The sequence below is a fragment of the Rhinopithecus roxellana genome, chromosome 13, assembly GCF_007565055.1.
Source record: "Rhinopithecus roxellana isolate Shanxi Qingling chromosome 13, ASM756505v1, whole genome shotgun sequence".
In the NCBI taxonomy this organism is placed as follows: Eukaryota; Metazoa; Chordata; class Mammalia; order Primates; family Cercopithecidae; genus Rhinopithecus; species Rhinopithecus roxellana.
In genome coordinates this window covers 69800047-69827235 of record NC_044561.1, presented here as the reverse complement: position 1 = coordinate 69827235, position 27189 = coordinate 69800047, and the positions used below count along the sequence as shown (strand labels likewise).

Genomic DNA, 27189 nt, shown 5'->3' with positions numbered 1-27189 from the left:
GGATCTCACGGGGTCAGAGTTTGAGCCGCCGAGGCGCGCGTGCCCCAGCACTCGGGGGCAGCTGCCTCCGACCCGGAAGATCCCCTGGGGCCCTGCGCTGGCTTTCCACAGCGCCATGTTGGATAGTCCTCCCACTTCCCACCTTCCTCGTCCTCCCGCTACTCCGACCGTTCTACCTGTGACTCTCGCTGGTGGAGCCAACCTGGAATGGATTCCCTTCGAACCACGCCTCCCTTTCCTGCTTCGCCCGCAGTTTCGGCCTATCAGATTGAGTCAGATAAACCAGGGCTGGCCAAACGACGTTCTCATTGGACATCACTGGTGGGGGCGGGACGAAGGCGGAGCACGTGCCCGGGCGGAAGTAGCCGTCGCGTTGCTGATTACGTAAAGCCGCGGAGCCGAGGCAGTTCCGCTGGCTAGTGTGTACGCCGCCAGGTGCTCCCGGCGCCGCCCGCTCGGCTCCCACAGCGCCCGCGACAGCGGCCAGGACGCCGTGTGAAGATGGACTCCGCCGGCCAAGGTACCTGCCGGGCCTGGCGCCTCCGCAGCAGATGGGCCCAGGCCGTCCGGTGTTCCCCGTCTCCTGGGGTCGTTTGCGACTCTCGGTCCTCTCAGTCTCTGCTCACCCACCCCGCGGCCCCTCTTCAGCTCCCGGGCCACTGACCTCGAAGCTTATGATGGTTGCGGTGTGTGTGTCTTTTGCCCGCGGCCCAGACCGCTTCCTGGGCTCTCTCCAGCCGCCCTCCCGGTCCCCCCTGGGACCGCTCCGAGGTGTGGTTCCCTGGCTTCCGCCGTTGCTCCCGTAGTTGGGGTTCCCTGGCTCCAAGCAGCTCTCGTTTATGCCGCCCACCCCGCGCCCGGCTCTTGCTTGCTCTACCACCCCCCGGTCCCTGCGCGGGGCCCTCGGGTTCACGCTCTCTGACCCTGGACCCAGTCCGAGGTGTTGAGGGCGGCTCCCGAGCAGAGAAGGGATGGTGAAACAGTCTTCGCGTTCAGCAGAGCTCCCCTTGGGTAAGCAGCTCTGCACGGAGCTCAGCCTACTTAGGGGTTGCCTCATGGAGAGGGGCGGAGTGAGTCAGGGGCACACCCAGCTTACCAGGCCTGTTTCCAGAACAGTCACCCCGGAGCAGTAGGAGATGGCCCCTGAGGGGCATGGAGCCAACCCAGGAGATTAACATCTTGAGAAGATGATACAAGTCTGTCTTCCATTTTGGGGCTGAAGAGAGGGATGCTAAATTTCTTTCCCCCTCCCCTCCCCTCCCCTCCCCTCCCCTCCCCTCCCCTCCCCTCCCCTCCCCTCCCCTCCCCCTCCCCCTCCCCTCTCCCTTTCCCTTTCCTTTCCTTCCCGTTCCCTTTCCCCTTTCCCCTTTCCCCTTTCCCATTTCCCCTTTTTCCTTTCCTTTCCTTTCCTACGGAGTCTTGTCCTGACGCTAGGCTGGAGTGCAGTAGCACGATCTCAGCTCATTGCAACCTCCACCTCCCGGGTTCAAGCCATTCTTCTGCCTCAGCCTCATGAGTAGCTGGGACTATAGGCGCCCGCCACTACGCCGAGCTAATTTTTGTATTTTTACTAGAGACGAGGTTTCACCATGTTGCCCAGGGTGGTCTCGATATCTTGACCTTGTGATCCACCTGCCTCGGCGTCCCAAAGTGCTGGGATTACAGGTGTGAGCCACTGCGCCTGGCCACATATTAAGCTTTATAATTCCTGGGTGCTGCATTATTCTGGAGGGTGTTTTTTGTTTGTTTTTGTTTCTTTGAGATGGAGTCTCGCACTGTTGCCCAAGCTGGAGTGCAGTGGCGCCAGCTGGGCTCACTGCAAGCTCCGCCTCCCAGGTTGACGCCATTCTCCTGCCTCAGCCTCCGGAGTAGCTGGGACTACAGGCACCTGCCACCACTCCGGGCTAATTTTTTGTATTTTTTTTTTTTTTTTTTTTTTTTTTTTGAGACGGATCTTGCTCGCCCCCAGGCTGGAGGCAGTGCGCCCAGTCACTGCAGCTCCCCTCCGGGTTGACGCCATTTCTTCTCAGCCTCCCGAGTAGCTGGACTAAGCGCCCGCCCGTCGCCGGTGGTTTTTGTATTTTTTTTAGTAGAGACGGGGTTTTGCCAGGATGTCCGATTCTGACCCGTGTCCCCAGTCTCGCCAGTGCGGGATTCAGGCTTGAGCCACCGCCCCGCCTTGTATTTTAGTAGAGACGGCGTTTCACCGTGTTAGCCGGATGTCTCTTGATATCCTGACCTCGTGATCCGCCTGCCTTGGCCTCCGAAAGTGCTGGGATTGAAGGCCTGAGCCACTGCGCCGGGCCTGTTTTTATTTAATTTTTTTTTTTAGGGACAGCGTCTCTCTCTGTCTCCCAGGCTGGAGTGCAGTGGTGCAATCATAGCTCACTGCAGTCTTCCTGCCTCAACCTCCCAGGTAGCTGGACTATAAGACTACAGGCGTGCCACGCCAGGTTAATTGGTCTTTCCACTTTTTTTTTTTTTTGAGATGGAGTTTTGCTCTTGTTGCTCACGCTGGAGTGCAATGGCGTGATCTCAGCTCACTGCAACTGCTGCTCTCTGGGTTCAAGCGATTCTCCTGCCTCAGCCTCCCGAGTAGCTGGGATTTCAGGTGTGCACCACCACGCCTGGCTGATTTTGTATTTTTAGTAGAGACCAGGTTTCTCCGTGTTGGTCAGGCTGGTTTTGAACTCCTGACCTCAGGTGATCTCCCCGCCTCAGCCTCCAAAAGTGCTGGGATTGCAGGTGTGAGCCACTGCACCCAGCCTCATTTGTCTTTTATCTTTTTTGAGACGGAGTCTCGCTCTGTCCCCCAGGCTGGAGTGCAGTGGTGCGATCTTGGCTCACTGCAAACTCTGCCTCCCCTGTTCATGCCATTCTCCTGCCTCAGCCTCCTGAGTAGCTGGGACTACAGGCACGTGCCAACACGCCCGGCTAATTTTTTGAGCCACCGCGCCTGGCCTGTCTTTTTTTAAATAGAAGAGAAAGGCTGGGCTTGCTGGCTCACGCCTGTAATTCCTACACGTTGGGAGGCCAAGGCCAGTGATTCACTTGAGGTCGAGAGTTTGAGACCAGCCTGATCAACATGCCAAAACCCTGTCTCTACTAAAAATAAAATTAGCAGGGTGTGGTGGTGCATTCCTGTAGTCCCAGCTACTTGGGCGGCTGAGGCAGGAGAATCTATTGAACCTGAGAGGTGGAGGTTGCAGTGAGCGGAGGAGATTGTGGCACTCCAGCCTGGGTGACAGAGTAATACTCGTCTAAAAAATAATAAGAGTCAGTGGATAAAAAAGTGGATACGCTTTGTTTAGTAAGCGTTTGTCAAGTGCCAAGGAAGTGCATGGCTCCAGTCCTGTGGGACATTTGAAGGGAGTGAGATGCAGCCAGCTTTTAAGAAGAGTATCTTTGTTAAGTGCATTCAACTTGGTTTCTTTGTGTTGTCTTTTAATTTAAAAAGCATAGTTTTTCTTTTCTTTTTATTTTATTTATTTATTTATTTATTTATTTATTTATTTATTTAAAAAGCATAGTTTTTCTTTTCTTTTTATTTTATTTATTTATTTATTTATTTATTTTTTGAGATAGTCTCAAAAAAAAGAGAAAAAATAAAGAATAGAGATGGCCGGGTGCGGTGGCTCAAGCCTGTAATCCCAGCACTTTGGGAGGCCGAGACAGGTGGATCACGAGGTCAGGAGATCGAGACCATCCTGGCTAACACAGTGAAACCCCATCTCTACTAAAAATACAAAAAATAAGCCGGACGTGGTGGCGGGCACCTCTAGTCCCACCTACTCAGGAGGCTGAGGTGGGAGAATGGCGTGAACCCGGGAGGCGGAGCTTGCAGTGAGCCGAGATAGCACCACTGCACTCCAGCCTGGGCAACAGAGCCAAAAAAAAAAAAAAAAGAATAGAGACGGGGTTTCACCATATAGGCCAGGCTGGTCTTGAATTCCTGACCTCAGGTGATCCACCCGCCTCAGCCTCCCAAAGGGCTGGGATTACAGGCATGAACCACCACGCCTGGCCAGTTTTTCTTTTATTTAAAAAAAAAAAAATTTTTTTTTGGCCAGGTGTGGTGGCTCACGCCTGTAAACTCCTGGGTTCAAGTGATTCTCCTGCCTCAGCCTCCCAAGTAGCTGGGACTACAGGCACGTGCCACCATGCCAGCTAATTCTGTATTTTTAGTAGAGACGGGGTTTTACCATGTTGGTCAAGCTGGTCTCGAACTCCTGACCTCAGGTGAGCCACCACGCCTAGCAGTAAGCCTGTTTCTTTTCAGAATGTTGTGTCAACTGGGAAAATGTTACAATAATCATGTGCTTGGATTTGGAGAGAATCAAAATAGACTATTTTTACTTATGTGAAATCTTGTAGACTTTTAGTGCAGTCAGGAAGATGCGTTTGATGTGAAGAAAAAACAGTGGCTGCAGGAATTTGAATGTGATCTGGGTGTAGTTGAGGTGTGTGGTGGCAGCACACCGCTCTGCAGCTCTCTGCCTGTGGTGGCCTCCTGACTGTGGGATGAGAAGCAGGAGGTAAGGAAAGGGAATTTTGTTTTGTTGACTCCCGGAAGGAGCTGAATGACCAGCATGTGCTCCTAGTATGTAATTTTAGCATGTGCCCTGTCAGATGTGTTGAGTGGAAAGTGATGCTTATTGTGTGCATTAACCATATTAAGTTCCTTTTTTTAAAAAAGTGGAAGATGTGGCTGGGTGCGGTGGCTCACGCCTGTCATCCCAGCACTTTGGGAGGCCAAAGCGGGCGGATCACCCAAGGTCGGGAGTTGGAGACCAGCCTGGCCAACATGGCGAAACCCCGTCTCTACTGAAAATACAAAAACTAGCCGGCGTGGTGGCGCGCACCTATGATCCCAGCTACTCAGAGGCTGAGGCAGGAGAATCACTTGAACCTGGGAGACAGAGGTTGCAGAGAGCTGAGATCAGACCATTGCACTCCAGCCTGGGCGACAGTGAGACTCCATCACAAAAAAAAAAAAAAGTGAAAGCTCTGTGAGATTGATCTGCTTTCTTTGTAGCAAGGGTTTCCTGCCTCTGAAGATAGTCCTTGGGCTGGCATTTCTCGTGCCCTGAAGCAGCACAGGTGGCATTGGCTTTTCATCTCAGGTGGCCTGAGGTGTGGCCGCCCTCATCTACTGCCCACGCTGTCCTCACAGACCTTTCAGAGAAGAGGTGTTCGTCTCCAGGGTCTCACCCACTCCCACCTTTGCTTTTGTCCTGCTAGAGACCTCTACCATATTTACTTGGAAGTAAATAACTTACTTGACACTTTGTGGCCTCATTTTGTCTCTGGCAGATATCAACCTGAATTCTCCTAACAAAGGTCTGCTGTCTGACTCCATGACAGATGTCCCTGTCGACACAGGTGTGGCTGCCCGGACTCCTGCTATTGAGGGTCTGACAGAGGCTGAGGAGGAGGAGCTCAGGGCTGAGCTTACCAAGGTGCTGTGGCTTGGCTATGTGTCCTGGGGTGAATTGGAGTTAAGGCTCTTTTGGATTAGTGAGAGGCCAGGGTACTGGCCACGCTTGGGTGATCACCTACCCTGCTCTGTGTTCCCACTGATAACGGGGTTCTCTTTGTATGTGCCCAGCTCCATGCACTGGACTCAGAGCCACCTGGCAGTGGAGATGGGGCGTGACTTCCTTCCCATACCTCTGTGCCTGGCCCTTCCGAAGTACTCCATGAGTAGCGTTCACACACGAACCGCCTCTAAGTGGCCATCTACTGGGAGTGTCTCTGTTGGAATTAACACTTGAGAATCATTTTTAAAACCCCATGAATCTCTCTGCCCTGGATCTTAAGTTTTCTTTTAAAAATATTTATTTTGACTGGATGCAGTGGCTCATGCCTGTAATTCCAGTGCTTTGGTAGGACAAGGTGGTAAAGTGAGAAGATCGCTTGAGCCCAGGAGTTTGAGAGCAGCCTGGGCAACACAGTGAGACCTTGTCTCCACCCCCAAAAATTAGCCAAGTGTGGTGGCACGTGCCTGTAATCCCAGCTACTCCGGAGGCTGAGGCAGGAGAATGGCGTAAACCCAGGAGGCGGAGCTTGCAGTGAGCCGAGATCCGGCCACCGCACTCCAGCCTGGGCGACAGAGTGAGACTCCGTCTCAAAAAAAAAAAAAAAAAAAAAAAAAAAAGAACAAAACCCTCCAACCATAATTTTTAGTCAAACCAACTGCCAAGAGTTTTCTTTTCACCCTGTGATATAGTTTAATTCCAGAATCTGGGTCCAGGCCTAGGTCTGAGTAAGGTTGGTTGTGCCGTTGGGCCTGAGGACCAAGTTTCAGATCCTGAGGACATCACACAGTTATTTCTAGCCTAGAAGACTAAAGGAGAGTAGCAGGAAGTCCAAGGAGACTTGGCTTTCCATTTTATTTCAGAGTATGCGAGTTTAGAAACTCAACCCACAAGGTTTTTTTCAGAGTTGAATTACAAGATGAAGTTTTTTTTTTTTTTAAGTCGTTTTTTTGAGTCAGAGTCTCTTCTTTGTCGCCCAGGCTGGAGTGCAGTGGCGCGATCTCAGCTCACAGCAACCTCCGCCTCCCAGGTTCACGCCATTCTCCTACATCAGCCTCCCGAGTAGCTGGGATTACAGATGTGCACCACCACACCTGGCTAAGTTTTATATTTTTAGTAGAGACAAGAGTTTCACCATGTTGGCCAGGCTGGTCCTGAACTCCCAGCCTCAAGAGTTCTGCCTGGCTCAGCCTCCCAAAGTGCTAGGATTACAAGTGCAAACCACTGTGCCCAGCCAAAGAAAGAGAATTTTTTTTTTTTTAAAGATGGAGTCTCACTCTGTTACCCAGGCTGGAGTGCAGTGGTGTGGTCTCGGCTCACTGCAGCCTCCACGTCCTGAGTTGAAGTGATTCTCTTTCAACCTCCCGAGTAGCTGGGATTACAGGCACACAGCACCACGGCTGGCTAATTTTTGTATTTGTAGTAGACAGAGTTTCACCATGTTGGCCAGGTTGGTCTTGAACTCCAGACCTCAGGTAATCCGCCTGCCTCAGCCTCCCATAGTGCTGGGATTACACGCAAGAAAGATTTTTTTTTTTTTGAGTCGTTTCGCTCTTGTTGCCCAGGTTGGAGTGGCATGGCACGATCTTGGCTCACTGCAGCCTCCGCCTCCCAGGTTCAAGCGATTCTCCTGTCTCAGCCTCCCGGGTACCTGGGGTTACGGGAGCCCACCACCACGCCTGGCTAATTTTTGTATTTTTGGTAGAGGCGGTATTTCATCATATTGGTCAGGCTGGTCTCGAACTCCTGACCTCAGGTGATCTGCCCCCCCTCGGCCTCCCAAAGTGCTGGGATTACAGGTGTGAGCCATTGTGCCCGGCCAAGAAAGAGAATTTTTAAAGAGAAGCTACTCATATGTGAGCTGAAGATACTGAGAACTCATTCTAAAGTGGCAAAACTCTGAATGATGCCCCTTTTAGAGGTCATGTTTTTTTTTTTTTTTTTAAAGACCTGAGAAAGGTCAGGTTTTCATTTTCAGGCATCTTTCTGTTACTCAGTTCTAACTACCTGAAGCACAAAAGATAATTTACCTTTAGGTTCATGTAACTGACTCTTGCCAAGGTTTGGAACTCATCTCAGGAACACAAGTGTTTTCCTAAGGGCTTTTTCTCTGTCACCCGGGTCTCTGTCCATCTGCCTTCTCTTCCCTGCATATGGAATTCGATGAGTGCAGACGGTGCCCAGCTGGCAACAGTTCCAGCTTCTATTGTCCAAGCCCAGACTGAGAGCCCTGAGGGAAAGGGATCCTCACTGTTTTTGTTTGTTTGTTTTTGAGACGGAGTCTCGGTCTGTCACCTAGGCTGGAGTGCAGTGGCACGGTCTCGGCTCACTGCAACCTCTGTCTCTTGGGTTCAAGCAATTTTCTTGCCTCAGCCTCCTGAGTAGCTGGGATTACAGGAGCGCACCACCATGCCTGGCTAATTTTTGTATTTTTAGTAGAGACGGGGTTTCATCATGTGTTGGCCAGGCTGGTCTCAAACTCCTGACCCCAGGTAATCCGCCTGCCTTGGCCTCACAAAGTGCTAGGATTACAGGTGTGAGCCACCGTACCCGGCCAGGGACTTCACCTTTTTTTTTTTTTTTTTTTTTGAGAGCAAATCTCGCTTTGTCGCCTAGGCTGGAGTGCAGTGGTGTGATCTCGGCTCACTGCAAGCTCCGCCTCCCAGCTTCACACCATTCTCCTGCCTCAGCCTCCTGAGTAGCTGGGACTACAGGCGCCTGCCACCACGCCCGGCTAATTTTTTGTATTTTTTAACAGAGACGGTTTCACTGTGTTAACCAGGATGGTCTCGATCTTCTGACCTCGTGATCCACCTGCCTCGGCCTCCCAGAGTGCTGGGATTACAGGCATGAGCCACCGCGCCCGGCCGGGGTCTTTACCTTTTTAATACCATGCCCAGTCCCAGGAAAGAGCCTGGCATGAAACAAGCCTGGCATGGTCATCCTGGGCCATTCCTCATGACCACAAATGGACATAGTGATTGGTAGCTCTCCCAGAACCATTTAGCGCCGGGGCATGGGACAGTTCTCTGGAGTCAAGTTCCTAGTACCAGATAAAAACAGATGGCTGCTGACTGGGTGCGGTGGCTCATACCTGTAATCCCAGCACTTTGGGAGGTTAAGGTGGGTGGATCGTCTGAGGTGAGGAGTTTGAGACCAGCCTGACCAACATGGAGAAACCTGTCTCTACTAAAAATACAAAATTAGCTGGGCGAGATGGCACACACCTGTGATCCCAGCCACTCGGGAGGCTGAGGCAGGAGAATCGCTTGAACCTGGAAGGCAGAGGTTGCAGTGAGCCGAGATCGTGCCTTTGCACTCCAGCCTGGGCAACAAAAGTGAAATCCCGTCTCAAAAAAAAAACCCAAAACCCAAGAACCAGATATCTGCTGTAGACGCTATTATTCCTAGGACGAGTTAATGCTTCAGTAAGCGGAATGTTCTTGTGTAACTCATGGCACTGTGCATGAGGATGTTAGTCACTTCCTGCAGTAGTGATGGCTCATCATGTCGACTGCATGCTTTGCAGGTGGAAGAGGAAATTGTCACTCTGCGCCAGGTCCTGGCAGCCAAGGAGAGGCACTGCGGAGAGCTCAAGAGGAGGCTGGGGCTCTCCACCCTGGGGGGGCTGAAACAGAACCTGTCCAGGAGCTGGCACGATGTACAGGTCTCTAACGCGTAGGTACCTGCCCCAGGCGCACCCCCGGGGGCTGAGAAGAACGTGCACACACATGCCCCTGGCATGTGAGGGGCGTCGTCGTACCCAGGGATGAGTTGCAGCCGTGGAGTTGAGTGGCCTGTTTGGAAGAAGCCAGTGAGAGGCTCTGAGCCCTAGGCCCAGGGACTGTACCTTGTTTTTTCAAAGAGCTTGGTGTCTGCATGTGTCTTACTTATTTTTAAATTTTTGTGTACTTCGTTTATTATTATTTTTTTTGAGACAGAGTCTCACTCTGTCACCCAGGCTGGAGTGCACCGGCGCAATCTCGGCTCACCGCAACCTCTGCCCACTGGGTTCAAGTGATTCTCCTTCCTCAGCCTCCCAAGTAGCTGGGATTACAGGCGTCTGCCACCACGCCCGGCTAATTTTTTATTTTATTTTTTGTATTTTTCGTAGAGATGGGGTTTCACCATCTTGGCCAGGCTGGTCTTGGACTCCTGACCTTATGATCCACCCACCTTGACCTCCCAAAGTGCTGGGATTACAGGCATGAGCCACCGCACCAGCCTTTCTTTTTTAAATTCTTTTTTGAGATGTTCTTGCTCTGTCATCCAGGCTGGAGTGCAGCGGCGCAGTCATTCACTGCAACCTCGACCTCCTGGGTACAAGCGATCCCCCAACTCAGCCCCCTCATAGCTGGGACTATAGGCGTGCGGTGGTGCCTGGCTAATTTTTTCATGTTTTATAGAGACAGGGTCTTGCTTTGTTGCCTAGGCTGGTCCCAAATTTCTGGGCTCAAGCAATCCTCTTGTTTTGACCTCCTAAAATGCTTGGGATTGCGTGTGTGAGCCACCACCCCCGGCCTCTTATGTGTTTTAAAAAGGCAGGCACACTGGCTCGTTGTCCGGGTGGAAATTGATAGGAAGACTTGTGTTTCAGTGTCCAGACTCAAGGGAGCACTGATCAGGTCTTTAGCAAGAATGGTTTTTCTGTGGTCCTTATTGTGGGTGTGGCATGGTCACAACCTCTGACCCAGATACGGCCATATGGGCCTGGCGCAGTAGCTCATGCCTGTAATCCCAGCACTTCGGAGGCTGAGGCGGGTGGATCACCTGAGGTTACGAGTTCAAGACCAACCTGGTCAACGTGGAGAAACCCTGTCTCTACTGAAAAATACAAAAGTTTAGCTGGGTGTGGTGGTGCGCACCTGTGATCCCAGCTACTGGGGAGGCTGAGGGAGGAGAATCTCTTGTTTTTTTTGTTTGTTTGTTTTTTTTTTTTTTTTTTTTTTTTTTTTGAGACGGAGTCTCGCTCTGCCGCCCAGGCTGGAGTGCAGTGGCCGGATCTCAGTTCACTGCAAGCTCCGCCTCCCGGGTTTACGCCATTCTCCTGCCTCAGCCTCCCGAGTGGCTGGGACTACAGGCGCCCGCCACGTCGCCCGGCTAGTTTTTTGTATTTTTTAGTAGAGACGGGGTTTCACCGTATTAGCCAGGATGGTCTCGATCTCCTGACCTCATGATCCGCCTGTCTCGGCCTCCCAAAGTGCTGGGATTACAGGCTTGAGCCACCGCGCCCGGTCTGGAAGGAGAATCTCTTGAACATGGGAGGCAGAGGTTGCGGTGAGCCAAAATTATGCCACTGCCCTCTAGCCTGGGTGACACAGCGAGACTCTGCCTCAAAAAAAAACCAAAAAAACAAACATATATGACCATAGGGTCCCACAACCCTGGGGCCTCTGACCCTCCATGACTGCATGGTCCTGTAACCCTGGGACATCTGTCCCAGTTGTCGCTCAGCTCTCTGAAATAGGGGAATGCTGCTTTCTCACTTGGCCCTGTCCATGTGGCTTCTCTGAAACATACCCTACAAGGTGGGGCAGGCGTGGAATGTTTCCCAGAAGCCATGTCCCTACAGAATGACAGATCAAGTCCCATTTCATAAATCTCACATACGAGAAACTCATGTTTTTATCCTAGGACGTCGTAAGTTTTGAATCCCAATGGTGTTTTGGAGCTGTGGGCTGTGCCCTTCCAGTCCCCCCACAGCAGTGCTGTTCCCCAAGAATCTCCTAGCGAGAGACCAGGGGCTACTGCCGGGTGACGGAAAAGGGGACGATCAGTTCCGCCATACCCACAGCTCGCCTGGTGGGCTGGAGCCTGCACAGGGCCTGGTTGAGGCAGTGGACCCTGTTTTTGGGCCGTCTGTAGAGTTGATGTTCCTGCCAGCTGGTCCTTCTCTGTCTTCCCTGGAACCTCACCTGCAGTTTGATGCCTGAGTTAAAATTGTTCTTCTAAATAATTCACTGTAGACTTTTTGTTTTTAGCTATGTGAAAACTTCTGAGAAACTTGGAGAGTGGAATGAGAAAGTGACCCAGTCAGACCTGTGAGTGCCTGTGCCATCAGCACCTCCTCCTTCCTCCTCTCTGCCTCCTGAGTGCCTGTACCATCAGCACCTCCTCCTTCCTCCTCCTCTCCGCCTCCTGAGTGCCTGTACCATCAGCACCTCCTCCTTCCTCCTCCTCTCCGCCTCCTGAGTGCCTGTACCATCAGCACCTCCTCCTTCCTCCTTCTCTCTGCCTCTGAGTGCGTGTGCCATCAGCACCTCCTCCTTCCTCCTTCTCTCTGCCTCCTGAGTGCCTGTACCATCAGCACATCCTCCTCCGTCCTCTCTGCCTCCTGAGTGCCTGTACCATCAGCACCTCCTGCTTTCTCCTCTCCGCCTCTGATTGCCTGTACCATCAGCACGTCCTCCTTCCTGCTCTCCGCCTCCTGAGTGCCTGTACCATCAGCACCTCCTCCTTCCTGCTCTCCGCCTCCTGAATGCCTGTACCATCAGCACGTCCTCCTTCCTGCTCTCCGCCTCCTGAGTGCCTGTACCATCAGCACCTCCTCCTTCCTCCTCCTCTCTGCCTCCTGAGTGCCTGTACCATCCGCACCTCCTCCTTCCTGCTCTCCACCTCCTGAGTGCCTGTACCATCAGCACGTCCTCCTTCCTGCTCTCCGCCTCCTGAGTGCCTGTACCATCAGCACCTCCTCCTTCCTCCTTCTCTCCGCCTCCTGAGTGCCTGTACCATCCGCACCTCCTCCTTCCTGCTCTCCACCTCCTGAGTGCCTGTACCATCAGCACGTCGTCCTTCCTGCTCTCCACCTCCTGAATGCCTGTACCATCAGCACCTCCTCCTTCCTCCTTCTCTCCGCCTCCTGAGTGCCTGTACCATCCGCACCTCCTCCTTCCTGCTCTCCACCTCCTGAGTGCCTGTACCATCAGCACGTCCTCCTTCCTGCTCTCCACCTCCTGAGTGCTTGTACCATCAGCACCTCCTCCTTCCTCCTTCTCTCCGCCTCCTGAGTGCCTGTACCATCCGCACCTCCTCCTTCCTGCTCGCCACCTCCTGAGTGCCTGTACCATCAGCATGTCCTCCTCCATGCTCTCCGCCTCCTGAGTGCCTGTACCATCAGCACCTCCTTCTTCCTCCTCTCCGCCTCCTGAGTGCCTGTACCATCAGCACCTCCTCCTTCTTCCTCTCTGCTTCCTGACACTCGGTCGGGGAATTGGGCTGTGCACACTTGGCACAAAGCTTGTTTTGGTATTTGCTGGCTATTTTTTTTTAATACAACTTTTTTTCTCTCAGGTAAACTGTCCTTTAGACTATTGTGGAACAGGGAATAGTAGCTGAAAGAAACTCACTCAGCCACCTGACCACACTTAAAACTCCCCTCTGTCTGATATATGCATCCCTTATATAAGAGGCCTGCGCTGGTCCTGGCTGCATTTCTGACTAATAGAGCTTCTTGGCTTCCAGCAGTGCACAAGCTGGACGACACCACTTGGCCTGATTTTGTTGGTGGCGAATTTTTGTGTGTTCTAACCCTAACCCTTTTCCCTGCTTAGCTCCAGCTGTTGGGTTCTCAGAATTCCTTTCCTCCTTTAGGGGTAGTTCTTGGGTGGAGGGCGTGGTGGAGGACGTGCAGGTGGAAATGTGAAGTCCTCGTGGTCTGGGAGGCACCACATTGTCAGAGCATTGGCCAGTGTGGATTCATTGTGGGTAGATACGTGTGTGTCAGCGGCGTGGTTCAGAGTGACTCCTGATATTTGCAGATCCTTCAGCTGGATAATAGCACTTCATTTACTTGTGTTCTGATCTGATTATAATGTCTTTAAGCTGAGAAGGGGAATATTCTAAAATAGTCTCTGTGGGATTTTTCCGTCTGTTATTTAGAAGGTAGCGCTGTAATGGTTGCTGCAGAACATGGGCAGAACATCCTCCCGTGTTGGGCTGGAAGGAAGTGGTTGCTGCCGAGCTTGTCTTGAAGGTCCTGGGGGACCAGGCCGGCACTCTGCACATGGGCCTTTGCGTCTGGTGTCACAGTGGGAAGCTGGTGTCAGAAACTCAGGTGGTTCATGGCACGTTGACCTGGGTGTTCGAGGGACCCTGGTGGGCTGTGTCTTTCGGGCTGCGTTGAACAGTGACCTTGCTGGGCAGCGGGTGTTTCCTAGGTTGGGTCAGTGATGGTCAGTGACGGTCATCTGGTCATCCTTGCAGTTTGGGCATCAGGCAGACGCACGGTGCAGACTCAATCTGAAAATAGTCTTAGGAGACTTCAATGCTGTTTTGTAAAACGAACTGACGTAAAGCTGCCAGGATCCTATTTCAAATAAATAGTGTTTCAGAGAGCTTAGTGCAACACTTAGCATCCTGACCCCTCTGGGGAAGCATGTGGCTCAGCATGGAAGCATACGGCCAGTGCGTCACCTGGCAGAGGCCATTCCCCTGAGTTCTGTGGGGAGAGCTGTCGGACGGTTCCAGAGTAGAAGGTGGTTCTGCCGGGACGGCCCAGACCGAGAGTGGTGGTTTCTGCCCGGATGGCCCAGGCGGAAAGGATATGGCTCGGTAGGTGGGGCCTGAGGATGTGGCCACCGCGCGTGCTCCTCCTGGCTGGTGCCCCTCCTAGTCAGCTTCAGGAGGTGGGCTGTGGGTGTGCCTCTACTGCCCAGAGCTCTTGCAGAGGAAGGCAGTAAGAGCTTCCTTCTTCTTGACCCACATGTCTGTAGATCCTTTCAGCCAGTGGTGCCTGGAGGAGGGACGGGAAGAATGTGGCCGGTGGGTGGAGGATAGCGCTGATGCTTGGCCCCATGAGGCTGCAATGTGGCCACATTCTCCTCAGTGGGTCATGTCTGAATGCGAGAACAGCTGTGTTCTGTGAGTGGTAAAATGATTGCCTGTTGCATTCTATTTATAGGCAGAGCTAACTAAAAACCTCAGTGCTGAGAGGGGCATTGTATCGATCCTGCAGTTACAAGCTGGTTCACTTGGAGTTGTTTTGGTTGCAGGTGACAGAAAGCACGACTCAAGGTAGCATCAATCAAACAGGGAGGTGGGAGCACTCACCTGGCAGAGAAGTCCCTGCCCCCACTGCTGCAGCCCAACAGTGTGGTCCCGTTTGGGTCTCCCTGGACTAATGGCTGTGGCCAGGGAGGTGGTGTGCTCTGGCCAGGCCTAGATCACTTGTCCACCCTGAGTGGGAGTGGGGGTAGCCCCCAGAGGAAGACTCAGGAGGGGGGAGTGCAAGGATGTCCACCAGATGGCCTGTGCTGCCCAGGGGGCAGCTCCTGGCATGGGACAAAACTGCTGTCTGTCCAGGGCTCTCTTCCTGGAAGGTCTTAGGAACTCCCAAATGGGTGCTGGCTGCAGTTGCCCGGCCTGGTGCCCTCAAGTAGAGCTGAAACTAGTTACGGGTACAGATGCTGGCTCTGACCCCTGCCCCTTCCTCCTGGCTTAGCTTCCCCAGCCTTCTGGTCCTCTGAGGAATGTGTGTGCCTGCGTGTTTGAGGCTCTCAGAACAGGCCTGCAGCACTGTGAGCCTTGGAAGGGGACCTCACAGCTGCTGCTACTACCTCGGAGGCCCAGGATGGGACTGAGAAGGGGAAGGGAGATGTCAGAGCCGCAGCTGTTGGGCAGGGACCTGCTGTAGGAAGAGAAGGTGGGAGAGGAGCTGGTGGTGGCCTCAGGCGGTGCAGGTGATGCCCATTGTTTCCAGGGCCATCCCAGTTTGGAGGTTCCTGTTTCCAGAGGAGGTTCCCTTGTGACCCCTCGTTTCTACACCCAAGCAATGCTGAGGGCTGAGGGACCCCCAGGGGCTTGAGTGTGGTTTATGGCACAGCAGGGACTGACCACAGGGGCATATTGTGTCAGTGTTCAATGGTCATTGGGTGCTGAGGGACCCTCAGGACCCTCCTCCTCATGTGGGTGGTACTTACCCAACCACAGGTCACACTCAAGACCCGCATCTCATTCTGAAGGCTGGGCACAGGCGGCGGTTTTCTCTCCAACTTCGGTTTCCCCATCCCCACTCTTAGGGCACAGATGCAGGTGCTGTGAGGACTTTAGAATCATCTGCTGCAGGTGACTTTGCTTCAGTGAACCATAGAACGTTCACATGGTTTTATGCATTTGTTATTTCAGGGAAAATCAAAGTTAAAGATGTCTTCAGAATTTGCATTTTGGGGCCAGGCATGGTAGCTCACGCCTGTAATCCCAACACTTTGGGAGGCCGAGGCGGACTGATCACGAGGTCAGGAGATCGAGACCATCCTGGCTAACATGGTGAAACTCCGTCTCTACTAAAAATACAAAACAATTAGCTGGGCGTGGTGGCGGGCACCTGTAGTCCCATCTACTCAGGAGGCTGAGGCAGGAGAATGGTGTGAACCCGGGAGGCGGAGCTTGCAGTGAGCCAAGATGGTGCCGCTGCACTCCAGCCCGGGCTACAGAGCAAGACTCCGTCTCAACAAAGAAGAATTTGTATTTTTGAAACTAAATGTAGCAGGTCATTAGTTACTTACACCTGATGTTTTATTAATAAAAAAAGAGAAAAGATAAACACAGCCATGATTCCAGCGGCATGGAGTCTGGATGGAAGGTGTATCCTCTGGGCTGGGCGCGGTGGCTCACACCTGTGATCTGTAATCCAGTGCTTTGGGAGGCCGAGGCGGGCGGATCACCTGAGGTCAGGAGACCAGCCTGGGCAACATGGTGAAACCTTGTCTCAAATAAAATAAAATAAAATAAAATACACAATACAAAACACAATATAAAAGAAAATTTTAAAAAAAGGCTGGGCACATTGGCTCGCACCTGTAATCCCAGCACTTTCGGAGGCCGAGGCAGGTGGATCACCTGGGATCAGGAGGTCGAGACCAGCCTGGCCAACACGGTGAAACCCTGTCTGTACTAAAAACAAAATTAGCAGGGTGTGGTGGTGGGTGCCTGTAATCCCAACTACTTGGGATGCTGAGGCAGAAGAATCTCTTGAACCTGGTGGTGAAGGTTGTAGTGAGTTGAGATTGCACCACTGCACTCCAGCCTGGGTGACAGAGCAAGACCTTGTCTCAAAAAATAAAAAGAAAAGAAAGTGCATCCTTTGAGCCTTGGGCTGGGGGTAGGCATGAGAGAGCTGTGCTGGGATGTGCTGCCAGGGCACACTTGGTGGGTCATACACACTTGTCAACTGGGGGCTGGAGAGTGGTAGCACTCAGCTCACACGGGCCTCCTGCAGGGAGTGGTGTGGAGGGCCTGTGAGTAAGTGCTCTGGAAGGCCCATCATTGGGACCTGGTGTCGCCAGTGGGAGCAGGCAGAGCCTGCACCTTCTCTGGCGTCAGTCATCCCAGATGCCACTCAGGCCTTGCTGGGTTTGCCAGCTCTCCAGGTTGGCACTGGTAACGCCAGGATGGCCCTGGGAGCCCGTCTCCATTCAGCCTTGAGTTCCTGGCTTCGCTGAGGGAGGAGCTGTGGGGAAGGTGGCCGTGGGTTTGCATTTTGGGCTTGGTTATGTCGGAGGCTGCCGTGTTTTGTGTTTACGGTGGCAGCTGGATGAGGGCCGGCGACTTTAGGTGTTGACTGTCATGGTGGGCCCAACAGTATCCCTGCAGCCACAGCATCCTGCCTGCTGCCCTTTGCCTGTCCTGCGGATGCCGAGGTCCCGGAGCTTTGCTTTGGTGGGATGTACCCATGTGGGTGGACACTGGAGGGAGCTGGAGAGGATAGAAGCGGGGCCTTCACTAGGGACCGGGACAGACCCTTGCACTGTGAAAAGAGGCCTGGGAATGGAACTGTCCGATGCTCTGAAGGCACACGGGCCCCCTCTGTCTGGAGCAGGGGCACCTTGCGGGCTGCATGGCCACTCTGAAGTTCGTTCCCCACAGCTGTGGTTGAGCTTGCATTTTTCTCCCCTCAGCACAGTCTTGTTTGGGAAGAGGAAAGGAAACCTTGCACGCATGGGCCGGTCAGGGCACTGAGAGGCCTTTCTGCTCTGGCATTGCCTGCCAGGCGTGCACCTCAGGGGGCCCCTCCGCTCTCTAGCAGGCAAATGGGGCATCTTCTCTGTAGTCAGGGGCTGTGAGAAAACAGGAAAGCGGGCTTAGGAGGTGTCAGGTGAGGGGGTGGAGTTGGATTGTGAGATGAGAAAGCAGCATCATCGCGGGGCTGGGGGGCCGAAACTCGGCAGGGTCGCTGAGAGCTCAGTGAACAACATACAGGCTGCTCCTCGCTGCAGGGGCCTCTGGGGGCCGAGGGGCTCTGCACCTGCACCCGCTCTGTAGACACCTGGCGAGTGCCCACCCCTTGTCCCGGCTCCTTTCCTCAGTTTTCCTCAGGCATGCTCCCAGTGCTTTGTTTGCTTGGCTGTGGGTGGTGACCCGTCCATACTGTCTGGTTGATTTAACTGGTATGTCTTCTTCCAGCTACAAGAAGACTCAGGAAACTCTCTCACAGGCCGGACAGAAGACCTCAGCTGCCCTGTCCACAGTGGGCTCTGCCATCAGCAAGAAGCTTGGAGACATGAGGTGAGACCCAGCCCTGACCCTGCTGCCCTGAGACCTGGCCAGGAGTGAGGTGAGGTGTTGGAGGCACTACAGGAAGCCTGCCTGGAGATCAGGTCTCAGACACTAGCTCGGGGATGTGGCCATCATGGCCCTGACCAGTCTGTGTGGGACCCTTGCCTGGGAGGTTCGTCCATCCCTGTCGGCTGCTTTTCTGTCATTTCTGCGTTCTTCAAGGAGGGTTGGCTGCCAGTGCTTTTGGGTAACTTGTGGTGCTCAGGGTTGGTGAGGGACGAGTCTGCACCCCGAAGCTTCACTGAGAGGCAGTGACTCCAGCCTGGGGGTCAGAGTCAGGTCAGGGTGGGACGGCAGTCCTCCACCATCTCCAGGACAGGTGCTCGGCATGGTACTTCCTGAAGGTGTTTCCCCCGGTCTCAGAGAGTGTGGTCACACTCCAGGAGGTTCTGAGTGAGCCTTCTCTCCCAGAGGCTGGTGAAAGCCTCCCGGCCATCAGCGTTCCCTAGCAAGCAGGGGCCAAGGAGTGAGCAGGGGGCCGGCGCTTTGTGGCTGGCACATTTCCTCTTCCTTCCCTGCTCTAGGCTCCCTGACCACAGCATGGTGATGAGGGGATTGAGCCAGAAGCCTGGATATGATGTTTGGCCAGACTACCTCCTGGCTGGGCACCCCAGCTGGGCCTCGGGTGGGCCTTCTTTCACACTGGGTTGTAGGAGTGGATGATGTAGGTTATCACCATCACCAGCATCCTGGCCCCAACTTCTGGGTGCTGCTGCCCACCCTGCCCTGACTCCTTTCCCATTCTCAGAACTGGTCTTCTGGCTTTGGGATCTCAGGGAGTGCCTCCCTGTAGTTCTGACCCAATTCTGGCAAAGATGGGTGCAGGGTTCCTAGAGGACCGGTGAGTGGAGCACAGTGCTGACCCCACTCAGTCCTCCCCTCTTCCCCTCTCATGGCCCCTGCAGGATTCAGAGATATGTACATCTCCTGCTGGGCCGGCTCCCTGCCTGCCTGCCTGCCTTAGGTTAGGTATGTCCTGCCTCCCAGCCTGTGGTTGCCAGCTCTTTCCCCTGACCACTGAGCCACAGGCCAGGACACAGACGGCCACACACCCCGGGACCCAGCCTGCCAAGCAGAGGGGATGGCCACTGCCCAGGAGCTGTGCCCACTTGTATTTTTGTTCGTTTGAGGTAATCTGCTATCCCATCGCTGCAAGTTCTATTTCGAGAAGTTTTAAACCTCTGGAGAAGCTGCAGTCATCAGTACACAACGTGTGTGTTTCCTCTGTGCATCCTTGCACGCCCAGGGCTCCACACTCCCCAGCAGCTGGGACTTGGGGGGTCCTTGTGGGGCACCCTCCAAATGCAGGTCTTCCCCACTACTGCTGCGCTTTGGACCCAGGAGGGACACCCTGAGCTCCAGCTGCGCTCAGCCTTGCAGGGCTGTTTTCTTCCCGAAAATGCTGGTCTCGCCACAGAGCATCTTCAGGAAGCAACGGCTGTCTGCTGTGCCTAAATTATGCCGTCAGGAGCCGTTTGCCCACTCATAGTGTCCACATCCCCTTTTGAGTGTGTTCAGAGCATCGTGGTGGAAATCCAAGGGTCAGGCGGAGCCCTCGGCACTGATTGGCATAGCCGTGCACAAGCCAGTCCTGGGGTTTTGATCTGGGCATTTGTTTGTGTGGCCTGTTTTTCTCTGGAAGCACAGGGACGCAGTCCCAGTTCTCTGTCTGCTCCTCTGATGGGGAGAAAGGCTCTTGTGCTTTGCTCAGTCCTGGGGTTGGCAGCTGTCCCCTGTGCCGTGTAGCCTCAGGGCATGGCTGGCAGTGAGCAGAGTTCCTGTTGCAGTGACTCTGGCACAGCTATCAGTGTGCCTGGCCACACTGTACCACGTGTTTGCACGTGTGCCCTGGTACGTGGGGCCAGCTGGGTGAGCGGGGCCTCAGGCTGACCTGGGACGAGCCAGCTTGCTCCAGTTGGCCGGCCGTGTTCACAGTGCCCATGGAGAGGTCCTGTTTGCTGGTGCGTCTTGCCCTGCTTGCTCCTCCATTTATGTTTGTAGTGGTGGTGTGACTTCTGACGTCTGGAGCCCCTGGTGTATCCCCATCATCTCCCCAGGCAGTCACAGGTGGTTTCTGAGGTCTGGGCCCATCCACCTCTTGACTTAGAGACCGAGGTTGGGAGCTCACTGCTTCCTGAAAGTGAAAATTGGGTTCCAGGAGGTTTATATCATGAGTTTAGGGCCGATGAACCCCAGCGGACCCCAGCGGACTCTTGGGTGGAAGTCCCTCAGGACAGCTGCCCAACACCCATGTCTGTGATGGGCCTGTCTCCGGGCAGCCCTGAGGCACAGGGGATGGGGATGGGGAAGGGAGCTGGATTCAGGTCAGAGGGGGCACTGACACCAGGGTCAGGTCACCATCCGACTCCGTGGTCTCAGGACCGCGGGCGAGCTGAACGTTGCTCAATTCTTCAGTGGCTGCCTCCGTGTCAGAGTGGGCCTGGCTGCAGTGAATGGCGGCAGCTGCCCTTGGACACACAGGTTTCCAGGTTGGTGTCCGCGTGCATGGACAGAGCTGAGAGCAGAAGTGCTCGGTGCCAAGGGTGTCCCACATCCTCCCACCGTGTGTGTGCTTCCTCAGCTGACGCACTTTGGGGAACAGGGGCCGCTCTCGTTCTGGCTGTCAGAACGTTCACAGCTGTCACGCTGTGGCACGTTTCATACCTTTGTGCTACTGGATGGGGCCAGTTGCGCTCCAGGTGCTGTGGCTTCTTCAAACAGGTGTGCCTTGGGGCATAAGGCATGGACAGGGCTTGGACCCAGGGGCCTCCTACGCACAGCCGTGAGGCTAAGCAGACTCAACAGGAGTGTTGAGTCAGGACTTGAGGAGACTGGAGACAGGGCTGCTTTCCCAGTGGTGTGCGGATGGAGGAGCCGTCCTGGAGGGTCTTCCCCTGCTGGGCCTGGCTGAGCATGAGCAGGGGGCCTGGGGCTCCCTGAGGAGGGCTGTGAGTGGGTGCTGGCCTGCCTTGCTTACCACTTCGTTTCCTCTTCTCTCCTGCTGCCACTTTCCAGGGCTCATCCATTTTCACACTCCTTTAGGTAAGGCTGAGCCTGGACACACCTGTGGAAGACTGTGCTCTGAATTGGGGCAGGGTGGACTCTGGCAGGGCCTGTGGGCAGCTATGCTGGTAGAGGGCTGCTGAAAGGGGGATCACCCCTTCCAGGACAGCAGTCCCAGCCAGGCAGTTGCTGCATCTCGGGGAACAAAGCAGCAGCGTGGGATCGACGCAGAGGCCCCCCCCAGAACGCCCCGGCCCTCCTGTGTCCCCTTCTCGTGCTTCCCATTCCCACCCAGGCTCACGGGCTGCCTGCTCCCGGGTCAGCGAATAACTGGCCCGGTGTCCACGCCCGGCGTCCACGCCTGAGTTGACTCCTGAGGAGGAGCCTTTTCATGGGGGAGGGCTGTGCCGACTCGCACCACCTTCCTGTCGAACATCGGTCCTGTTTCCTTGCTTTCCTTCAGATGGAGTTTTGTCTTACTACCTGAGAGCCCGTAGGTGTGCCTCCCACAGGGCCCTCGTGTGGACCAGAGCAGGCTCCTCTAGGCCAGCCGGGGGCGCCGCCCGCACGTGCCCTTCTGGCTGGAACCGGGAGAGCCAGGCCCAGAGCAATCTGTGATCTGATGTGTTTTTACCTGACCTGGTTGTTTCTCTTTTGCCAAAAGGTCCTTAAACTTGCCGAAGTCAAGTAAGGACATCTGAAGGCTGCTGGTCCCAAATACTTTTCAAAAGCCCAGGCCTGGTCTCCTCACACTTCCTATGGCAATGCCCTCCTCCCCCAGTGCTATGTGCTGGGCAACTTGGGGTGCCCCCCGTGAGGCCAAGGGAGGGACCCTGGGGTCGAGTTTCGTTCGGGGCATTGTGTGGAGGGGCAGGCAGCTCGATCCAACCGCTGGGAGTGGGGCAATCCCAGCTCTGCCCATCCCTGCCCAGTTGGGGTTGTGTGTGGATCTCGGTGTTAACTCTTGCTTCCTTCTCTGCCTCTGCCATGCTTCCAAGCAGCAGCTACTCCATCCGCCACTCAATAAGTATGCCGGCCATGAGGTAATGTATGCTCGCTGCAGCTCCAGAGCCGGGTGTCTCTGGTGGGGGTTGGGGCAGCTCCTGCCGGTCACACCTTGCCCTTCCCATATCCCTGGATTAATTAAGGACGCCATTCCCTTGGCAATCTCCTGATGGCTAAGGGCTGGTAAAGACCCCTCTAGGCTGACGAGGAAGCTGGTAGGGGTCAGGCTCTTGACCTGCAGCCTCCAGAGGAGATCCTTGTGTCAAACTCACCGTGTCCTTTCCAGGTTGTCCCTGGCTGCCTGCAGCGTCAAGCTGGGGTGGGGTTGGAGAGGCTGGCACACAGATCCTGGCACTTGCCCTGGTGGGCTGTCACTTAGGACACTTTACGGGTCTCAGCCTTCATGGAAACACCCAGAGCTGTGGTCCCTATTCTGTGCCTTCAGGCACCGCCCTGGTTCTCAGGAGAGTCCTGTTCTCCTTGTGGGGACTCTGGCTGGGTGTCACAGACGTGCTGGTCTCTAGAGGCCCCGGGCCTGGGAGGGGTATCTGGTTCTGGGGGAGGGACTGAGTGGGATGGAGCTGGCCTGCTTTCTCCTCCTCTGTCTCCTTATCACTCTGCTGTCCCAGAAGTGTCCTTGGTCTTCCCTTCGCTTCTCTGAGAGATGTGCGTGAAGAACTCCAGGCGTTTCATAACCTCAGTACAGGAGCCCAGCGTGTCCCCGTAGGGTACAGCAGAGAGGGGCCGACATCCCCCCGGCTGCACAGTCAAGGGGTTTCCAGTTGCCTTGTGTGATGTCTGGACCTGTCCCTGTGACTGTTGGGCATGGCCAACCTCACTTCTGACCTGGGGGGTCTCTGGAATGACCTGGCTGTCTGACATTTTTGCCATGAGATCTTGGGATTTTGTTAGGGTCCTTTGGAGGCTGGCCCTTGCCCCGAGGCCCTTCTGAGTTAGAGGGCAGCACAACCCTTTTTTCTTGACACCAACACTCTTCCCTCTCTCTTGAAAGGAACTCTGCAACCTTCAAGTCATTTGAGGACCGAGTTGGGACCATAAAGGTAATTGTACTTGGACTGTTACTAGTCATCGTAGACTCACATGCAGTTGTAGGAAGTAATGCAGAGAGGTTCCTTGTGCCTTTTACACAGTTCTCTCCCGTGACAACATCTCGGAAAATCCTGTAGTGCAGCCTCCCCACCAGGACGTTGGCACTGACTCAGGACACAGAACGCCTCCACACTGCCCTTCCCGGTCCCCACTGCCCTTCCTGGTACCTTCTTGGCCGCGCCGACCTTCCTCCTGCCCTACCCCCGGCAACCCCAAGTCCACTCTCCCTTTGTATCATTGTGTCATTTCAAGAATGTCACATAGATGGAACGATACAGTGTGCAGCTGTTTGGCATTCACTGTCTTCATTTGGTATCGTCCCGTGGAGACCTGTTCAGCTGGTGCCCGTCCGTGATCTGCTCCCTGTTGCTGCTGAGCAGGGTTCACGTCACATAAGCTTTTGTAGAGCACTGAGCATGGACCTGGGGTCTGCCTTGTGCTGTGTGCTCTGTCTCAGGTTTTTCTGTCATCTTTTCTCTCCCGTAGTCTAAGGTTGTGGGTGACCGAGAGAACGGCAGTGACAACCTCCCTTCCTCAGCGGGGAGTGGTGACAAGCCCCTGTCGGATCCCGCACCCTTCTAAGCCTGTGGTCGCTTCACCCGCTGCAGAGCACACGCAGCACACCCTCAGCATCCCGCCGCAGCTCTGTTCAGCGGAGCAGCCAACCAGGCGGATGAGCAGAGCCGGCTTTGAGGACAGTCCTGCCCATCCACATGGAGATGCGGCTGCCGCGTTCGCATGAATTTAGAGAACACAGTCTTGTACACAGATGTTTTACACTCAAGTTTGTAGATGAAACAGATCACTGTGCTGTCCTTCCCAGGGGTGCAGGAAGTGGACAGGGTGGAGGATTTGAAAGAGTATTGAGCCACAGCCCAGGCTCCCTTTGGGAATCATGTTAGCCCATCAGAATGTGGAAGGATTGAAGAGCTCTAAGCATCAAATAAGTGGCATTTTCTGACGTCCTCCGCCCCTTCCCTGACTCACAGAAGGAACGCAATCATCCAGCAAGTCCTACCTGTTACACAATCTTTTATCTCAAAATGCCGAACAAGAAAACTGTCCGTTTTCTGAGACCCCCAGAAAGGAAACCGATCATCAGCAGCTGCCTAATTGTCACGCTAATCTAGCTTTAACGGAAGCAAATTCATTTTTTTAAATGCAGTGGACTTTTCAAAAAGTTTAAATTAGGCAAAGCAGCTTTAGCCTCATAGAGAATAGTATTTCTTTGGACTCAAGCTGAAATACAAGCCTTACATTGCCTTATGCTTTATTTCTTTATAATTTTATATGTATATAGATGAGAGTTCCTTAATGGTTGTGAGCACTGTGTGGAATTTTACACCTGGCCTGCGTGGCAGCCTGTTCCAGTTGGGGTGTTTGATTTCATGCACACTCCATCCCAGTGTACAAAACCTGCTTTTCTTCTCAACCGTGGCAGCTCCCACTGGCTCCCCTGCTCTGCCCCAAAGGGCTCTTGAGCCTCTGGGAACGGGGGGGAGCCAAGAGAAGGAAAAGCCTGTCTTTAGCACCCTTTAAGAGAGCTGTGCCCCCCTTCTCAGTGCTGCCTTTGCATGGGCCTGGCCCGGCTGGCACTCGTCAGTGACTCCAACCAACCTGCGTGCTGCATTTGGGACGAAACGACCCCACAGGTCAGGTGAAGGGTGGGGCATGGGCATCGGCTAGGATTGCTGTTGCCTTTTTCTCAGGAGCTACAAAGATCTCTTCCTGTTATTAAGCGATCACACCCCAGCAGCCTCTCTCTCACACCAGGGCCCTGCATGTCAGATGGCGTGGTCTGCAGGGGTAGCTCTGTGCCTTAGTGGCTCTTGGCAGGACACTGAGGGCCTTCCTGTGGTCTGCCTGGCTCTGCCACTCCCGGGAGGGGAAGGGCTGCTCAACTCAAAGTGTCCTGTTCGGTAGAGCAAATGTCCTCTGACAACTCTGTCCCCAGACAGTTCAGACACCCCTGGGGATGGCACTCCACACACGACAAAGATGCAGGGGCCAGGGAACCCCAGTGCTTGGTGCCCTTTGTCCAGGGTTAAAATTGGCCTGTGGGGTGTGGTGTGAAGGCAGGTTGCGTGGGTGTTAACTGATGTATCTTTTCCTTAAAGTTATGATAATAGTGGGTAATTTGTCAATAAAGCATTCCTTTGGGGGAAAGTCTCCCGTGGCTTGTGTGATGTGTCGTTCAGGACAGGACTGTGATGAGTGGTAAATGAACCGACACGCGGTACCTGCCCTAATGAGTCCGCAGTTTTGGGAGAGGCAGGCAGGGGACAGTCCCAAAGACGACAGGCAGGTCCTCAATGCTGGGACGACAAGTGGAGCCAGCTGTGAGGGGAGAATGGCATATGGCCAACCTGTGAAGTCAGACCCAGAGTCTTGGGAAGAGGAATTGAAACTGAGCCCTGGGAAGGTGAGGAGGAGCTCACCAGGCTCCAGGTTGGGCCAGGAGCTCCAGAGGCTTCGCCAGCTGCCCCTGCAAGCACTGAGCTGCTGCTGGGCACACCTGTAGTCCCAGTCATTCTGGAGGGTGAGGCAGATCACCTGAGCCCAGGAGTTGAAGACCAGCCTGGGCAACATATTGGGATTCCATCTCAACTAAGTAGGCCGGGTGTGGTGGCTCATGTCTATAAGCTCAGGACTTTGGGAGGCCAAGATGGGAGGATCACTTGAGCCTGGGAGTTTGATACCAGCTTGAGCAATGTAGCCAGGCCCTGACTCTACAAAAAAAGTGAAATAATTAGTCCCAGCTACTCAGGAAGCTGACCCTTGAGTCCAGAAGGTTGAGATTGCAGTGAGCCATGATCACGCCACTACACTCCAGTCTGGGTGAGAGATTGAGATCCTGTCTCAAAAAAATAGTAATAGTTGTAGGCCAGGTGCCATGGCTCATGCCTGTAATCCCAGCACTTTGAGAGACTGAGGTGGATGGATCACAAGATCAGGAATTTGAGACCAGCCTGGCCAAGATGGTGAAACCCCGTCTCTACTAAAAATACAAAAATTAGCCAGCGGTGGCGGGCGCCTGTAATCCCAGCTACTCGGGAGCCTGAGGCAGGAGAATCGCTTGAACCTGGGAGGCAGAGGTTGCAGCAAGCCGAGATCGTGTCATTGCACTCCAGCCTGGGTGACGAGAGTGAGACTCCGTCTCAAAAAAAAAAAAAAGTTGTAGTATAGAGTTCTGTGCATTCAAAAAGCCACGTGCTGGCCATCTTGCCTCTGGTGAAGAGCTAGGCTGCATCAAACACAAGTGCCAGGAACCCACTGGGAGGAGTACAGGGCCCCACTACCTGGGCCAGCACATGATGGCTGTCAGGGGTTCGTGTTACTCCATGCTCAACGGCCTTCAAAGGGTTGACCTCATTCTGGGGACGAGGGACCACTTGGAATAATAGTGAGTACCTAAAGCCTCTAACGTGCTGAATGAACAGGGCAAGTTTGGACTCTCTGGCTCAGGTCAGAAGACAGCCAAGACGGCACCGATGAAATGAAGCAGGGTCCTCCCTCGGGGCGGGCTCCCACAGCAGCTGCTGCAGGAAGGATCCACCTTCCGCTGTGCGGAACGTTTGCTTCTGCGGGTTAGACAAGTGCACCTGTGGCTCCGGGATGTCCCGTGGTGGTGCGACAGCTGCTTTGTTGTTAGGGTTTATTTTATTTTATTTTATTTTTTTTAACGGAGTCTCGCTCTGTCGCCCAGGCTGGAGTGCAGTGACCAATCTCAGTTCACTGCAAGCTCCGCCTCCCGGGTTCATGCCATTCTCCTGCCTCAGCCTCCCGAGTAGCTGGGACTACAGGTGCCCACCACTACACCTGGCTAGTTTTTTGTATTTTTGGTAGAGATGGGGTTTCACCGTGTTTGCCAGGATGGTCTCGATCTCCTGACCTCGTGATCCGCCCGCCTCGGCCTTCCAAAGTGCTGAGATTACAGGTGTGAGCCACCGCGCCTGGCCTTGTTAGGGTTTTAAGGTAATTT

General features: G+C 54.2%; 1 protein-coding gene across 5 annotated transcripts; it reads left to right on the top strand.

The window, feature by feature from the left end:
* The first annotated feature begins 352 nt into the window (after positions 1 to 352).
* TPD52L2 (TPD52 like 2) lies at positions 353 to 25376 on the top strand. Of its 5 annotated transcripts, XM_010365246.2 has the most exons (8): positions 366 to 520; positions 5314 to 5459; positions 9067 to 9215; positions 11519 to 11578; positions 17937 to 18038; positions 22094 to 22135; positions 23110 to 23158; positions 23694 to 25376. In XM_010365246.2, the coding sequence occupies exons 1-8, from the start codon at positions 502 to 504 to the stop codon at positions 23787 to 23789; spliced, it is 663 nt and encodes a 220-aa protein (XP_010363548.1). In that variant the 5' UTR covers positions 366 to 501; the 3' UTR covers positions 23790 to 25376. The 5 variants fall into 5 exon arrangements, with proteins under 5 accessions (XP_010363550.1, XP_010363551.1, XP_010363548.1 ...); XM_010365248.2 differs by lacking the exon at positions 11519 to 11578 and having other exon boundaries at positions 353 to 520; XM_010365247.2 differs by lacking the exon at positions 22094 to 22135.
* The last annotated feature ends 1813 nt before the right edge of the window (positions 25377 to 27189 follow it).

Excerpts from the sequence above, each read along its gene's own strand:
- TPD52L2 (XM_010365246.2), top strand. Across the intron at positions 18,039-22,093 it reads AAGAAGCTTGGAGACATGAG|CAGCTACTCCATCCGCCACT; the intron begins GTGAGACCCAGC and ends GCTTCCAAGCAG. Across the intron at positions 23,159-23,693 it reads ACCGAGTTGGGACCATAAAG|TCTAAGGTTGTGGGTGACCG; the intron begins GTAATTGTACTT and ends TCTCTCCCGTAG.